Source organism: Euprymna scolopes, chromosome 5, assembly GCF_053919585.1.
Source record: "Euprymna scolopes isolate OS-2025 chromosome 5, ASM5391958v1, whole genome shotgun sequence".
NCBI classification, from domain to species: Eukaryota; Metazoa; Mollusca; class Cephalopoda; order Sepiida; family Sepiolidae; genus Euprymna; species Euprymna scolopes.
This window is the reverse complement of record NC_136486.1, coordinates 114,129,311-114,146,559: the sequence shown is the minus strand read 5'-3', so window position 1 is coordinate 114,146,559 and position 17,249 is coordinate 114,129,311. Positions and strand designations below refer to the sequence as shown.

The 17,249-nt window shown below is 32.9% G+C and overlaps 1 protein-coding gene across 2 annotated transcripts in view; it reads left to right on the top strand.

The window, feature by feature from the left end:
- LOC145276962 (short transient receptor potential channel 7-like) overlaps positions 1-15,471 on the top strand; it is a 946,690-nt gene extending 931,219 nt beyond the window's left edge. For both annotated transcript variants that reach the window (XM_080128503.1, XM_080128502.1), the window contains 4 exons: positions 1,598-1,756; positions 3,232-3,288; positions 11,298-11,373; positions 14,188-15,471. In XM_080128503.1, the coding sequence (XP_079984629.1) occupies positions 1,598-1,756; positions 3,232-3,288; positions 11,298-11,373; positions 14,188-14,663 (768 nt within the window). In that variant the 3' untranslated portion in view covers positions 14,664-15,471. The remainder of the gene's footprint in view (positions 1-1,597; positions 1,757-3,231; positions 3,289-11,297; positions 11,374-14,187) is intronic.
- The last annotated feature ends 1,778 nt before the right edge of the window (positions 15,472-17,249 follow it).

Below are 17,249 nucleotides of genomic sequence, written 5' to 3'. Positions count from 1 at the left end.
CAATCAAATAATGTGGAATGCATCGAAAGAGATTATAATATGTTGGATCGTATTTGTATAGTGAGTGAGGCATCATTTTTAAGGATTATGCTGACCTTGCGTAATTGTTGTATGCTTCACGTGTTTCTACTGAGAAAGAGAAGATCGCGTCCATTTTACCTGTTTGTAATTTAACAAACTGCTTGCCTATTTTGTGAAGTTTTCCTAATTAGTACTGTGAGTGGGAACTGGTGTATGACTACATGCAAAGAAGAATCAGAAGTAGAAGAAGACTAAGAAGAAGAATAGAAAGAGAACTAAACCCCAGGTAAAAAAGAAAAGGAGAAAAACGAAGCAGGTAAAAAGAAAAGCAAAAAGAAGCAGGTAAAAAAGAGGAACGGAAAGAAGAAAAAGCAAGTGAAGCATGCATGGTCCCCCGTGAGTGCACAGTGAACGAGGCATAAAAAAAAATGACTAAGTTCAGCATTTACCACCCCTTCCTCCCCAATTAGCCGCGAAAGTCCCCAGGTGACGTCAAATCCTGGTGAAAATGAACAAACGGTGTAATGTAATGTAAATTAGAGTTCTGCACCATGCAAACAAAAAAGTCTATCATTTGCCCCCTCCATTTAGCCCCAAAAGTTTCCAATGCTTTAGCATATTTAAATTTGAGTTCAGCACCATACAAAACTGCTAAATAGACATACATAGAAAATTTTGGACAAATATGGTAAAATAGTCCCAAAAATGGAGTGTATTTATTAGCCCTAAAAGAGCCCCTGGGGCACAACCAAGAGTTATCGCGAAGTATAGACAAGCAAAAGTATATAGAAATCAGTTAGTTAGAACTTTTCAGAAAGTTTTATAAAAATCCAAGGGATCAATTTTTTTAATAAGCACAAAAGTGTCAATTTTAGCCATTTTAACCTGAAAGGCACCCCCTGGGGGGGGGGGCAACCGGAGTTTTCCCGGAAAATCCGTTCTGTTACATTTTTACTCATATCATCTTTAATGTTTGTGCAAAATTTCAAAAGATTCCAAGGCGTAGTTATTGAGAAAGGTGCGGACAGACGAACGGATAAGGGTGAATTTACAGATCCACCATTTTTGTCGGGGGGACAAATGATAATCAAACGCGATTAACAATTTGTATGAAGCAGCAATTAGTAGTAGTAGTAGTAGTAGTAGTAGTAGTAGTAGTAGTAGTAAAAGAATAAGAAAAGAAGAAGAAGAAGAAGAAGAAGAAGAAGAAGAAGAAGAAGAAGAAAAAATTGCATTATATTGTTTATTTGTTTTGTATTTGGTTTTTGTTTTTGTTTTTGTTTTTTGTCTTTTTAGTATTTCGTTATTGTTTTGTGTTTTGTTTTTTGTTTTTTTAGTATTTCGTTATTGTTTTGTGTTTTGTTTTTTGTTTTTTTAGTATTTCGTTATTGTTTTGTGTGTTTTTTGTTTTTTTAGTATTTCGTTATTGTTTTGTGTTTTGTTTTTTTGTTTTTTTAGTATTTCGTTATTGTTTTGTGTTTTGTTTTTTGTTTTTTTAGTATTTCGTTATTGTTTTGTGTTGTTTTTTGTTTTTTTAGTATTTCGTTATTGTTTTGTGTGTTTTTTGTTTTTTTAGGATGATGAGGACGTCGAATGGAAATTTGCCCGAGCCAAACTCTGGATCTCCTTCATTGATGGTAGTGGCACTTTGCCGATTCCGTTCAACATTATACCCACTCCGAAATCAATTTTTAAAATCTTTGTCTATTTTAAGAAAATCTTCATGAGATATTTGGTAAGTTCTTCTACATGGCACAAAATATATCCTTAATTACATGTTCAATACTTTTCTGTACTTTATTCAAAAACAAAATCTGCTATATTAAGATCTCCCTTATATATATAAAATGAACTAAATCGATTTATCGTTTCTTTGTCATCGATAGCTTTCTTCCTACAAAATCAATGTTCATCGTTGTTCATTAGTTTTTATTGTAGAATGTTCTAGCATGCTTTTGAGAACAATATGTAATTCGATCTAATTACTTCCAGAAAATGCTTTGTCTAGATCGGAATGATTTTCATATTATGACCGCCTGAAAAAAAATGGATGTAAATCTGTATTTGTCTATACAGATATACGTACCTTTGTTTGGAATAAAAACACTATTTAAAAAAAAAGATAATGTCATAGTTCTAATAAAAATACTACTGAGTAACGCCGGGTAAGTGCAGTTAGTTTCTTATGTGGGGCTCGAAATTCCTGTGTGTATTTACCCATTAAATTCGTACTCTCTATACCGGTGTAGTTAAATTATAACGCCCGGTGTTATATAAAAAAAATATTTTAATAATACAGGATGCCCCTCCTCCAAAAATACCTCTTTTTGTTATATATCTTTCATTAATTCATCAATCGCCCTCATTTTTTTTTTTTTTTTTTTTTTTTTAGTATTTTGGCAGAAATGTATATCAATATGCTAGTATAAAAATTGTTGTAAAAGTATCATATTTTTAAACTGTCTTGGCCGCTAACAGCATTGGATTAGAACAACATTTTAAATAATTAAAAAAAAATTATGTACTGGTACGGTAATAAGGTACTGTTCAGAAATGACTGTTTAAATGTTAATAAAATAACACGGCTCATTTGGCATAATAGAGTGTTCGCTAATCCGCTGTGTTACCGGGATTCGGTTATCAGTTAAGTCATATCAAAGACTTAAATATGGACTTCGATGTAATCTTGCTAAACACTATACGGTAAGGTTCAAGGGCAAGCGGTGAAATCTAGTCAAAAGAGTACATCTCGGTATAGTAGTCAATGAAAGGGGAATATCCAGATTCCGCTCGATTACGTCAATCTATTTTTTTAATGACACCACATTATGTTGATTCATAAATTATATATACTTTCGACCATATTAAATCCCTTTAATCGTGCTTGACTCCACAAATGAACACACTTCTAGCTTATAGGATTAACATAGACTCAGTCATGGTCGTTCAATTCACGTACACTTCCCATCGTAGCAGTACTTGTTATATTGCAATACAGAATATTAAATATGCCTATACAGCAAATGTGTTCACTGGTAATCTTATAATTAGAAAAATCTACAGACGTGTTTGAAAATAAAACAATACAAATCAGAAATCAATAATACGATGCATTTTTCGAATGATCGATCTATTCGGTTTTCTTTTTGTTTTGTTTTTTTTGTTTTTGTTTTTCGACTGTTCATCTTTATTTGTTCTGTTTTATTTCAGTTGCATAGTGGAGATGAACCAACCTCTCCTAGCACCATAATAGATTATGAATATAAGGTAAGACTTTTTGTTGAGATTTTTCTCATTTTCCTACACACGCGCACTCACGCACGCACACACAGAAGTGCCACAGGGCTTATGAAGTAGAACCTGAAGTCCTACCTAACTAATATTCCTGGTGAACCAATTGCAAAAGAGATCCAGACAATTGCACTTAAAGGAACAACGAGGATGCTAAAAAGAGCTCTCGGTTGGTTTCAATAAGAAGCTGGGCAATGTTGGCAGCTGGTTTGGCTGCCCCATACCCAACTTCAAAGGAATAAAATTAATATATATATATATATATATATATATATATATATATATATATATACAAAGTGAACGTGTCTGTGTGTGTGTGTCTGTGTGTATATGTCTGTGTACATTTCCCTACGCAATAACTCTGTCAATTTTTAGTCTACAGACTCGAAATTTGGTATACAGGGTACTGAGATTTGGGAAAATCGATGTTATCGGTTTTTGGCCAGAAATGTGGCGATTAAGGGGTCAAAGTTCAACGATTTGACCTTTGAGAACTCCACCAAACTCCTCCGACAACTTTGGGTTTACGCACTTGAAATTTTAGATATAGGTTCCTTGGACATGGATCAAACTTAATAACTTGATTTGAGCCCAAAACAATAAATTTTAAGGGGTCATAATAAGGGCCAAAGTTTTTTTTTTTAAATTGACCTCTGCGGTCTCTTCCAAATTATTCAGACAATTTCTGGTCTAAATATTTGAAATTTTACATAAAGGGTATTCAGAGATAGGGCAAGCTTTTTCATCAGTTTGGGTCGAAAACTTTTAGTTACCAATATATAAATGTATGTATGTATGTCTGTTTGCATGTCTACCTTAAACTTTCAATACAGGCGACGGATTTTACCAGGATCAGTATCGTTTTAAAGTTCGATCTTTCATACGACAAATATCGAAAAATTGGCTAAAAACATTAATATCTTCCCCTTGAACTAGACATTTTTCTACGGGGGGGGCACTTTTTTCGCCGATATTTTTTTTAAAGTTATCCTCTCCTTTAGATTGTTTAGCTTTAATTTTTAAAAATGTCACTTCCGGTTTGGCGGTGGTCGTAACAACATAAACGTTAGGTTTTACCCCGTTCTTTTCCTCCTTTGCGGTACGGGTTCGAGCCTGCCTTCCTACTACCACTTTTTATTTTTTTTGCTCAACATACACATCCAAACACCCGGGCAACGCCGGGCTGAAATGCTAGTATATATATATATATATATATATATATATATATATATATATATATATATATATATATATATATATATAATAGTAATCTAGGGGCATGCATGGTTCCAGGCCCTACCTTTCCTCAGCGTAGTTTGACTGTCCCTTTGGGAATCAAAGCCCAGACAATATATATTACAGTTCGGTGCGTTACGAAATCCTAGATAATTTTATTGTTATTTTTATCGTTTATAAACTTGTGTAAATTTTTTGTTGATTTTTTAAACGATAATATGGTTAAGTAGCGTCTTCACCTTGGAGATATTTTTACTTAGAAAATCGCCCATATTTTATCTAGATATAGACAAAAAAATTATTTATTTTTTATATATTTTATTATTTATATATTTATTATTTATATATTTTATTATTTATGTATTTATTATTTTTATTATTTTATGTATTTATTATTTTTTAAAAGTAATCTACAGACATGCATGTTTCGAAGCCCTACCTCTCCTCAGCGTAGCTTGACTGTCTATCTAGGAATCAAACCCCAGACCATAAGTTTATAAACGATGAAAATTACAATAAAATTATCTAGCACTCCGTAGCGTAACGGATAACACACCGGACTGTAATACATATGGTCCGGGATTTGATTCCTAGAGCGACAGTCAAGCTACGCTGAGGAGAGGTATGACCTCAAAACATGCATGTCCGTTGATTACTGTTTGTAAAATAATAACTAAAAATAAAACAAATAAAAATATTTTTTGTTTACGTCCAAATAAAATATGAGCGATTTTCTAAGTAAAACAGTCTTCAAGGTGAAGACGCTACTTAATCGTATTATCGTTTTAGCATATGTATTCTATTTCGGGCAATATGAAAAACCATAATGTCTATTTTATTACGAACATAATGTTTTAAAATTTGCCTACACTTATTCTAAGATATGTATGTATGTATGTATGTATGTATGTATATAGGAGAAGCAAATCTCTGATTTAAAAAACCATAAAGCGGGAGACCAGTACCCGCATTAAGCTGGTCTGCAGTTTAATTTGTTGCTGGCTATCTTGCTCTTGCTTGTTGCTGGATCTCAACATTTTGAACCAAGAGAGAGACTTAGCTGTCGTACAAAGCTAAGACTCTTTAACATCATCTTTGTATAGATACTCCCTCAGGCATTTGGGCTCATGGATTTTAAATGTCTGAGGGAGTGGCACTCGTCTGACAAGACGTTGCAATCATCATGTATATATATAATGTGTGTGTATTTTAGCAACAAGTCGTTATCAAAGCTCGTTTGATTAAATGTGAGCGATTTTCTAAGTAAAACAGTCTTCAAGGTGAAGACACTACTTAATCGTATTATCGTTTTAGCATCTGTATTCTATTTCGGGCAATATGAAAAACCATAATGTCTATTTTATTACGAACACAATGTTTTAAAATTTGCCTACATTTATTCTAAGATATGTATGTATGCATGTATGTATGTATGTATGTATATAATGTGTGTGTATTTTAGCAACAAGTCGTTATCAAAACTCGTTTGATTAAATGTGACAGAGTTTTCTTTCTTCTTTTTCGTCGTGTGTATACAGTTGCCGGGTGATTTTTGTCGGCCATTTTCCACAAGCACTTTTGATCCTTGATCGTCGTCAGTAGCAAGTTTGTTGTTGTTAAAGAAGCCTTTTCTTGTTGCCTTTTTATATGTAATTAATTTTTTTATTGGTTTGATCTTATTTAGTTACCTATTTTGATTTAAGTCGTCTGTTAGAGAGGGAAGGATAAAGAAAGGTGTAGTGAAACTATTATTCTTTTTTTTACTATAAATCAATATATATATATATATATATATATATATATATTGATATATATATATATATATATATACATATATATATATATATATATATTGAGTGTAGGTATTTAATTATTATAGTAAAAAAATAATAATAATTATGACAGTCCTTTAAGAAATTCGTTTCTTATCGTTGAGCACTTTCAGTTGAATTAAAGTCGGTCAATTTAGCTCTTATGCATAGATCACCGTATAACGATTAAATCACTGTCTGATTGACGTAAATGAACATTTGAAATTATAATGTTTAAATTCAACGTTATTTCACGCGGTTAATGGTAGCCAAATTGATACGGTCTTCGCTAATCGAGCCAGAGATGTCTCGTGTTGCGGGGTTCGAATCGTTCGACTGGTGTTAATCGTGACACCTTGCACTGAAGATTCCAGAAAGGATGAAACACTAGTGTCTGTAGGTATTTAATTATTATAGTAAAAAAAAATTATTATTGATTATTAATTATTGATTGATTGTTAAGAGCTAAGGGTCTGACAAGATCAAGTTTCGCGTGTACCATGCTTAGGCAGAGAACAGCTACTCATACACGATTCCTATTCGTTCTCATTACGTGTATCCAACCTTTTTTTCAAATATTGATGGATGTAATCTTTTTTATCACATCTCATCTTTACCTTCAGTTGTTGTTTGAAGAAAGTGATCAGACTCTGATCAGCAAAACTTTAGTTTTTCTCAGATACGATGTCCGCACCACTATTCTCGCTATGGCTAGGACCGCGAGAAACACAATTCATCATCTACCTAACCCTTGCGGCCAAACTTTGTCGATTATGAAGGATATGTTTATGAGCAGAGCATGCTCGGGATCGATACGAGTCATCAACTTGCCAAGTCCCCCCCCCCTCCCGGGGCTGGGCATGAATTTCAAAGACCATATGTGGGGGAAAACCCCACATATAAGACGATTGCTCTTGAACAATCAGTTATTGGTCACTGTAGGGGACACCCTTCATACTAATTGTCACTATCCAGCTCCCCTACTCCCGGAGGAGTTGGTACCCATTTCCCCTTCACTTTCCACATTAAAAAACGGCCTTGTGCCTAATTTGCTCAGTGGGAAAGCAAATAAATCCAACGAGTCATCACCTTGACGATATACATCCAGAACCGCAGAGTTTGCGGCATTGAAAGAAAGTGTGATCTGGTGTTTTTTTCTTCGATCGTGTCGCAGTAGGAACACTTTGGAGAGTACTACATTCCAAAACTGTATTTCTGGTATTGTGGGTTAACGCGTTTATGGCGCAAGATCAGAAAGAATCTAGTTGTTCAGAGAATGTATTTGGCTCTCAACTTTATTCGGATCTCCTCCTCCGACCACCCAAACCGTTTTATGAACTGATCTAATATGCCTTCCTAACTAATCCCCTGTGGAATTCCTTCACAGAAGACCGAGAAAAGTCAGTAGATCGAGGAAGGTTTTTGAGCGCGGCTCGGTACTTTCCGAAGCCTTACAATTCGCCCTACGAGTGCTCTCGATCAAATGGTCGTAAATGAGAACGAAAAAAAATCACTCAATGACACGTCGAATTGGGCATCTCCAAGCCTCCTTCACACGGATGTAAGAGCAACGATCTTCTCTTATGCATAAAAAATGACACGATTATCCTCCATAAAAAGATGGTTGATTTTATTCTTTATTTTTTATTGATATCGAATAATAATAATAATAATAATAATAATAATAATAATAATAATAATAATAAGATTGACACACCGGCTTCTGTTAGATCACTGAAGTTAAGCGACGTGTAGCCTGGTCAGTACCACATGGGGTGACCATTTTTAATACCAGGTGGTGTACGTGCTCTCGATTTTTCTGAGGAATTGTTTGTGAACTTCTATTCTTGCCGCTGAAAGCGAGCAATGCCGATTCAGGAGAAGTCTTGTTAGGATTGTGCAGCAATTGTTTCACAACGTACAGCAATTTTTGCAGCCATATCCATTGTATCTTAAGACTAACGTACGGGAGCCATAATTTGTTTGTCTATGATATTGTATTGGAAATTTGAAAGTGATTTGCTGTATCTTATCACTGAAATAAGCCATGCCATATTTGATCGTTCTAAGGGTCTTTTTGGTAGGCTGTATAAATATCTGAAGTGCTTGACGTGCTGATGTTTCTAATGAAAGTCTCATTACCGAACAATGGCAGTCTGCTTTTGAGTATAACAATAATTATTTTCTTGAAACCGTTAGAACAGCTTTTACTCTTATCAATCATTTTTAATTATTGAGAAAAGCTTCAGATCTGGTGTCTGGTAATGATCCATAATTGATTAGGGTTAGGATAAATGTGATCTAGGTCGTTATTCTTAAAAGCGGAAACACACTATGATTAAAGAAGGTCATAGGTCATTAATAGATTCAGTCATTGATTCCCTTTCTCTCTCTCTCTCTCTCTCTCTCTCTCTCTCTCTCTCTCTCTCTCTCTAAGATAGATAGTTAGATAAATAGATAAATATTAAAAACACGGAGTGCCTCTGTATGATTATTCTATTTTGAGTGCTTTTTATTCTGATTTTCGTATTGTCTTTTTCGTATTTTTGTCAAATTGTTGCAAATAGGATCCGTGTTTTTTTTTTTTTTTACTCCATTATTTCGCGAGCACTTTTAACTAAATCTTCCGGTCATCATCAGGCGGTAATGTATGTTAAACTTTAAAATTGGTGGTAATTTATAGTGTTTAAAAGTACGTATGGGTCGATCTAGTTGAAATTTTATATGAACCTTTTTATGATTAGGTATAGTAATTCAAGTATTATTATATCTGTTTGATGCACAGTTAGAGATTAATGGGGATTGAAGGGGATTAGTCACCATTATACGACATTTACTCTAAATGTCATTTAAATCAATGGGCTATAGCTTTTAACTGTTTTTATCGGGAAAATGTCTAGCGTATATACGTATGCATGTTAGCTAAGAAGGACTGTCCCCTTCTGATGTAAGTAAGAAGGCAGACTAGATAATAAGTGAAAATGATATTAGGAAAAGACTAGAATCGAACCCTGTAGGCAAATATTAAAGATAATGGATACTTGGAATCTTAGGAATTCAGTCGAATGTCAATTCTTTTATAAATAACTAAATATCATTTATGTCGGAAAAAAGCGGTTGTCCATTCTTTTAGAATAACTGGATATTAAATATGTCAGTTAAAAGAATGGACAATGCGAGTTTATAAATTAAAAAAATAGGTTAGATATCGAACAATTTAAATTGGAAATTCTTTGTTGCCAAAAGTGTGTTTGGACGGACATGTTTAGAAAACGTGATATAGTCGCGTTGGTCGACAGTACACTTCTGACGTCATAAACAAAGGATATTTCTCAATATATGAATCGAGAGTTCGTAGTTAGGAAGTTGATCAGATAATCGGAGCAGATCACGAACAACGATAGTCAGTGGGAGACTGGGAGCCCCTTAGAGGCAAAGGAGGGAGAGTAGACAATGTAGTCGAAAAGGTTTGAATTCCTGACATCACCAATCGGTCGGTTGAGGAATAAAGAAATCATCAATAATTTTGTAAGTGAGTTGTCTTCATGTCGTCTTTATAACCAAAAAGGTAAATATGTTTTGTATATTCACCTATAAACGAAATTGTATAACCCTTCAAGCGCAACATTTTTTGACGGGAGAGATGCCGTGTGTTGAAAATTTCTCGTTAATTCATTTAAAATTTTTTTTTTTTTTTACTTCAAAATTGTTAAATCAATCATTAAGAGAAAAAGTAATCAATAAAGAAATCTATTAATCTATTTTATCGAAAACTCCTCTACCGTTTATCAAGAATCTTTTTAATTCATTTTTGTTGTTGCTTATTGTTTTGTTATGTTTTTTATGGAGATATTAAAATGCATTTTCTTTTGGAGGGTGGGGGCTCTATTTAAAACTAAATCTCCCTCAGTATTTTCTTTAATTTTCTATTTTTTAGCAATTATCAAGACACCTAAGATGTTATCCCCTCATGTCGAACATTATTTCTCGTTCTCACGAAACACTGGACGCTACTTTTTTTTCTTAATAAACGCTTCAAAATACATCAAACCACTAACAACTTATCCAGCTAGGTAGAAAAAACGATTTTGCCCTTTTATAAACAACATGAAAAATAAGTATAAATATTTAACAAAATATTATGCGATCTGTAGTTTCGTTTTTTGAACAGATTAAACGTTTTAAAAAAATGAAACCACAAACAATTTAGCCAGTTAGGAAGAAAACAGACACTTAGAAAATCGATTTTATTTTTTAACAAAACAACAGTAAACAAGTAAAAATATTTGTATAGTTAAATATAATGGCCGGCGTCATTTAGCAACATGTACCTTTTAAATAATATTCCGATACCTTTTTTTACAAATGTACAAGCACGAATTTAAAAATATATATTTATCCAAAGCAGGGCATATTACTACTTGTACATAAGGGGATACTAATTGCTATCATGTCTACATGAACACTATGAAGGGAGTTAAGCATCGAGTTGTATCTTCACATTACATTTAAATTTCAGTATGTTAGTGCAGTCAAAGAAGTAAGAAACAAGTGAGGAATTCGATAGTGTAGCAGTTCGGAGAAAGAAACTATTAGAATAGAACGGTTTCCAATATCTAGGGGTCTTTAAGATGAAGGGATTCGATTTTGCTCTTTGTCGAGTCTGCCGGGAGAATATGTTGCGGAAGAGGGAAGGCACAATTGCTATAAGTTTGTCAGAGCGCTTGTAAAACAGATGCAAGGATGCAACATTTTAGTGATGGTGCAGGGATTGGAGCTTGGTTGATAGTGTGGAACCTATTAGATTCGGGTCTCTTTTTGGATCCTGTCTATACGGGGGTGGGGTAAATTTTTAATTTATATTTGTTTTGCTTTTTGGGGTTTTTTTGTTTTTTTATTTTTACTAATTCATTTTTCTGTGAATTTTTTTTTTTTTAGACAATACTTCACAAGGTTGTTCTCAGATACATCCACAAAATGAAATATGACAAGAAAGGTGACGTTGTTCGAGATGGTGAGTAATTATTATATCGCTTTGTTTTTTTTTGGGGGGGGGTTGTTTTGTTTTTTTGCTTGTTTGTTTTGTTTTTTTGTTTTTTCATTTAAAAAGAAAGCAAATTAATTTAAAGCAGTTATCCTCAAACAGGATCGAGTTGACTTAACAGCGATGCAACTAATCTCAATGGAAGTAACTGTAAACCGTGAATATGGCACTCAGAACGCATATACAGGATGTTTGGAAAATGGATAACATAACTTCAGTACTATGTTCTATATGCGTACTGCATTCACTATAGACGAGTCGAACCGTCATCATCCAAAGGAGGAAGTTTCACGGGAATATCAAATTCACAAGCGGCCCATTGCTACAAGTATATCTCAGTCAGGGGAGATGACGGCGTTAAGTTTTTGCAGTTCTTGCGGGGAGGTGGCGACGTCCTACATACAGCACTTGGTATTCCCAACTGGTCACCCATCTGATACTGACTAGATTCAACGTTGCTTAATTTCGTTGATTTATCAAGTACAGTGTGTCAACGTCATTCTAACTTATATATATACAGGCCAGAAAGTGTTTGGCTCCCAGTTGTAGGCTATTTAAACAAATACTGATAAACATTTTTCTATAGTAAACATTTCACACGTACAGTGTGTGTGAATGTTCCACTGCTGTTTCTTCCATATGAGATCCGTGACAGGACTAGAGTTCTTTTTTAAGTCTGGGTCTGGTGTTGCCACATACACTAATAAAACCACGAAAAACTAACACCAAACAAACATGAAAACTGTGAGAAGAAAGACATAAACGTAATGATCCATTGGAGCTTTTTTTCAGAGAATACATGGGAAACCTGATAAGCATCCTGCGAATGTTAGCACTTCTTATTCGGGTAGTTAAATACAACAGATCAAATACCGCCATATAAATATGATCAGCAGAAAACAAAACAAAAAATCACGCGGAGGAAGAACTGAGACACAAAGGATATTAGTAAGGAATTCAATGCGATTAAAAAGCAACAACGCAAAGATGCTCCTTTAAATATATAGAACATATTTTTTTGAAATTATGCCATGGATTTTACAAGCATCTTGTATTTCAGTTATGGTTTAAGTGATCACTTGAATTGATGAGTCATTTTTCAAATCTTTTCTTTAATTTTTTTTTTTATAATCTTTCGGAAATTAAGAGAGTATAAAGCAGACGTTGGGGTTACTTTCGGCAGTTTTGTAACTCTCTCTTCCATTATTTTTGTTATTTAGTTCTCGCATTCTACGGTCGATGTTTCTGACAAAGAAGGAAGAATTGCTGTCTTCTAGGTTTGAATATGTCCATCTAACGCTTATCATTGGCTAGTTTGTTTGTTTTTTTTTGTTTGTTTGTTTTTTTGGGGGGGGGTTGTTTGTTTTTTGTTTTGTTGTTTTTTTTTTTTTGCCTTGAAGTAGTATGTGTAACTCCCTACATCAAATGTCTGGAGTGACTTCCATAAAAAAAATGTCTGGAGTGACTTCCATAAAAAAATGTCTGGAGTGACTTCCATAAAAAAAAAATCCTAACGAAACAGCAGACAGTATAATATATGATTAATAAATGTTTTCCTAGTTATTTTTATGTGTCTGAATTTTTTAGATGCGGATTGATAATTTGTAATAATTGGTTTAATTTGACTACTGTTTTCATCTTCAGTGTTATTCTCACAACCTTTACGTGTAACCCTCGACATTTTTTCATGTGTACCTTATTGAACTCGGGAATCATTCTGTGAAACTCTGTACTCTGCTCGAAATTTCTAATGGGAACCTTTATTTATTCCACAATGACCCTTGGCGTAACGGATAAAGTACTACGTAAATTCAGTTCTGTTATACTCTTTTGGGAGTTGGAGATTCAATCCTCATAGGCGATACAAATAAAAAATTGCAAATTACTTAAGATTTTACATGTTCACGGCTGACAGAATGAGAACATGCTAAATTTCGTGCAGATTCTTAAATTTCACAAAAAAGATTTCCGATTTCAGCAAAATATACGTAAGGAAGATCGAAGGTTATATCGACGGAAAAAATTGTACGAATAACACTCAAGACGAAAAAAGTAGTCCGAATAGTGGATATAATAGCTAGTTTTTGTTAATCGTGTGAGTTCTATTATAGAAACGTTTATTTAATTTGAATAAAATAAAATTCGTATCAAATGCGCTTGAAAGCCAAATCACAACGCAATATTAGGAAAATAAACAAATATTTTACTTGCTTGAAATTTATAATTTAAATATGTTTCGGAGTCAAACTCCATCCTCAGTATTTTGTTTAAACTTTTGTTTCTCCAACTTTACAACATGGCAAGAAAAAGGAAGAAAAAAGAGAAAGAAAACAACATGTTGAGGATGGAGTTTCAAATTAAATCAACGCTTCTATAATGGAACTCACACCTTGGCGTTAATTTCGCGTAGCCAACGCCACGTTCCAACATTTCAAAATACAATTGCTGAGAGACAACGCGCGAATCTTTACAAACAGATTTTTCTTTCTCCAACTTTACAACATGGCAAGAACGCAGAAGAAGAAAGAAAACACCATACTGAGGATGAAGTTTGACCCTGAAATATATTTAAATTATAAATTTCAAGCAAGTAAAATATTTGTTTATTTTCCCAATATTGCGTTGTGGTTTAGCTTTCAAGCGCACTTGATGCGTATTTAATTTTATTCCAGTTATTTTTTTTATTTTCATGTGCATGTAATTCTCTTATAATCTTGAATCTCGTAAAACTAACATAAATTCTCCAAAACCTTGTATTCTTTCCCTTTTATCATTTCTTTTCAGAAATATTCGACGCCAAAGAAGAAATAATAAGCAACGTACTTAATGTTCACACCAAGCTAAACAACAGGATGGATGCAATTGAGTCTAATCTGATGGGGATTGAGGCAAAGATACCACGTAGCAATATTTACGCTGCAAATCAGAGAGCAGACTACTGTAGTACGGATACCATTTCTCACGACAACAGAAGTCTCCACGGCAACCAATCGTTGAACCCGTCACCCACTCTGAAGGAGAGACTATCTCACCAGGATAGCCGCCGGAATCTGCTGTCGGCCAGCCCACAGTCGTTTACGACTGAAGCTCAGTGTCATTCGACCGAGGGACAGGACTGGTACGATCGCAGTTCGAGATTTGGCAGTTCCAAGAGCGAGGGCAGGCCGTCCAGACCTCGGAAGCAGATGGATAGAGTAACAGAATATGAAATGTCGAGGTCTGCGCCATTGCATAATAAATATTTCAGCCATGAAGTATGATCGAATACATCAATGGCGGCGACAAAGAACAAACTAAATGTAACGGAATTTACATGCGAATTAACAAAACAACAACAGCTTATGGTAATAATAATCATCGTTATTATCATTGTAATTGCTGGATTATCAAAATGTTTTGAATAAATAATTTATTCAAAGGTCGAACTAAAAGATGTTATTCGGGAATGCTAGATTACCTCCCTTTGAGCAATCTCCAATTTATTTTATCGGAGATAGCAGTGAAGGTGGAGGGATTTTTTAAGCACAAACTCCGATAATGTCATTTTAAATATAACAAAACAATTTTTTTTTTAATTTTGAAAAAAAAATATACCCCTAATAGATATAACATTTGTTTTTATTGGGGATTTTTTTTAATGAACATTTTTTAATCTGAGATCTCACGAAAAAAAAACTCATTTTTTCTGTGAGTTTTTAAAGTTCACGATTTAAAAATAAATATATATTAATGTTTTCAGGTTAAAAAAAAAAAATTCATGGTGAGTCAGATTTTCAGTCAGAATCCCTTCACCGATTTTCTTGCTTTCAGAAAGATCGTGTTGGTTGGGGGATAAGGGGTATATACCTTTGACTGGTTTGCCTTTTTCGATGACTCTGCCCAAGGACTGGCCGAGATCTCCGAAATTAAAAGGGTGATGCCAGACGAGATTTTTTCACGGTTCAGATTCTTCACGAAGAAAGAATTAAATATTGCAATTTTTAAACGACATTGAATATCCAATGTCAGCGTCTGAAGAATGTGTTAAAGAGTTTTCAGAACGTCCTAAGCATAAAACAAAATTCTCCCTCCAAGATTGCATAATAATTATTGATTTTAGAATTTATAGTTCGGCCATAAACACCATCACTATTATCATCATCGTCTAAATGTTTAAGTTTTAGAAAAACATACAATTTGATTATTAATTATTCACTTCTTATTTCAATTTTTCATCTGAATTTTTAAAAATAATGTTCCGTTTTATAGAAATTTATTTTAACTTGCTAAACCTGAATTCAGATAAGTTTTTCGTGTATTTGAATTCAACTTTTTTAATTCACTAAACCTGAAACTACTTAAATAATCATACCACTTTAATTTTTTTTTAATTCAATTCTTTTAAACTACTAAAATTTAAATTGTTCAATTATTTTTCTATTTGCTTTTAATACAATTTTTTTCATTCTAAAAGTTATTAATTTACATTGCATGATAATTATTTTTCTTAGAATTTATAGTTCTTCTGTCATCATAGTCACGATGGTCATCATCATCGTCATCATCTAAATGTTAAATGCAAATTTGGTCATTTATTCCCATTTCGTGTTTTAATTCAATATTTATTTAATTTTGTAACAATTTGTAATTCACATTTTTTATTATTTTTAATCGTTTTTATTAATTTCTAAATCTAAATTATTTACTCAAATTTGGTTCGATTTACATTTTTAATTATTTTTAATCATTTTATTAATTGCTGAAACTAAATTATTTCATCAAATATGGTTCGATTTATATTTTCGATCGTTTTTATTAGTTAAATCTGAAATTATTTAAATGTTTTCCCGATTATTTAAATTCAACCATTTTAAATTAACAAACTTCATATTGTTTTTCAAAGAAAGTCTTACTTTTATTTTACTTCGTTGCTTTTACCTTGCTAGACCTGAAAATATTTAAATAGTTTTTTCCCCATTTATTTAAGTTCGATCATTCTATTTATTTATTTAATTATATTTAACTTTATTTAAATTCAATTTCTCTTAACTATTAAATTAAAATTCTTTACATATTATCCCTACTCCTTTTTAATTCAATATTTTTATTCTAAAATATACATGATGAATGAGACAACTGTAAACTTCCATGATTATTTATATGGTACCAAAACATATTTCTGTAAGTATGATAATGTTAAATGTTGTCTTTGCAAAGTTATACTACAATATAGCTTTACTTCCATGTAGCATTATCTTATAAACTTCGTATTTACATAGAACTAACACTCATGAACAAGACATCCTAAGAAACACACATATTATGAAGCACTATAATAAACAGTATTAAGTTCAACAGTCACCCGTAGGTAAATAGTAATATTACGAAAAGAATGTCTATAGAAAGAATATCATCAAGCTTGATTAACATATTTGAACGTTTTTGTGCATCACTCTCTCTCTCTCTCTGTCTCCCTATATATATATATATATATATATATATATATATATATATATATATAACTATTTCATTTAATCTCATATATCACGTAAATTTTCAGTATTTACATCAACAGTGCTCAAAAGATGTGTAGAGCTAGGTAGTAAGTTATGAAAATATATATATGGCAATTAAGCTACACAGAATATTCCGCGTTTCATTCTCGTGATATTTACATAACTTACCATATATATATATATATATATATATATATATATATATATATATATATGACTAGAAAGCTGATTGGCTAACTAGAAATCCTCAACATATATAAAAACAAGAAGCAACCACAAAATTCGCGCATAAGCCTGACGAATCCTACAGTGGATGAAACGCAGTGTAGCTTAATCGCCATATATATTTTA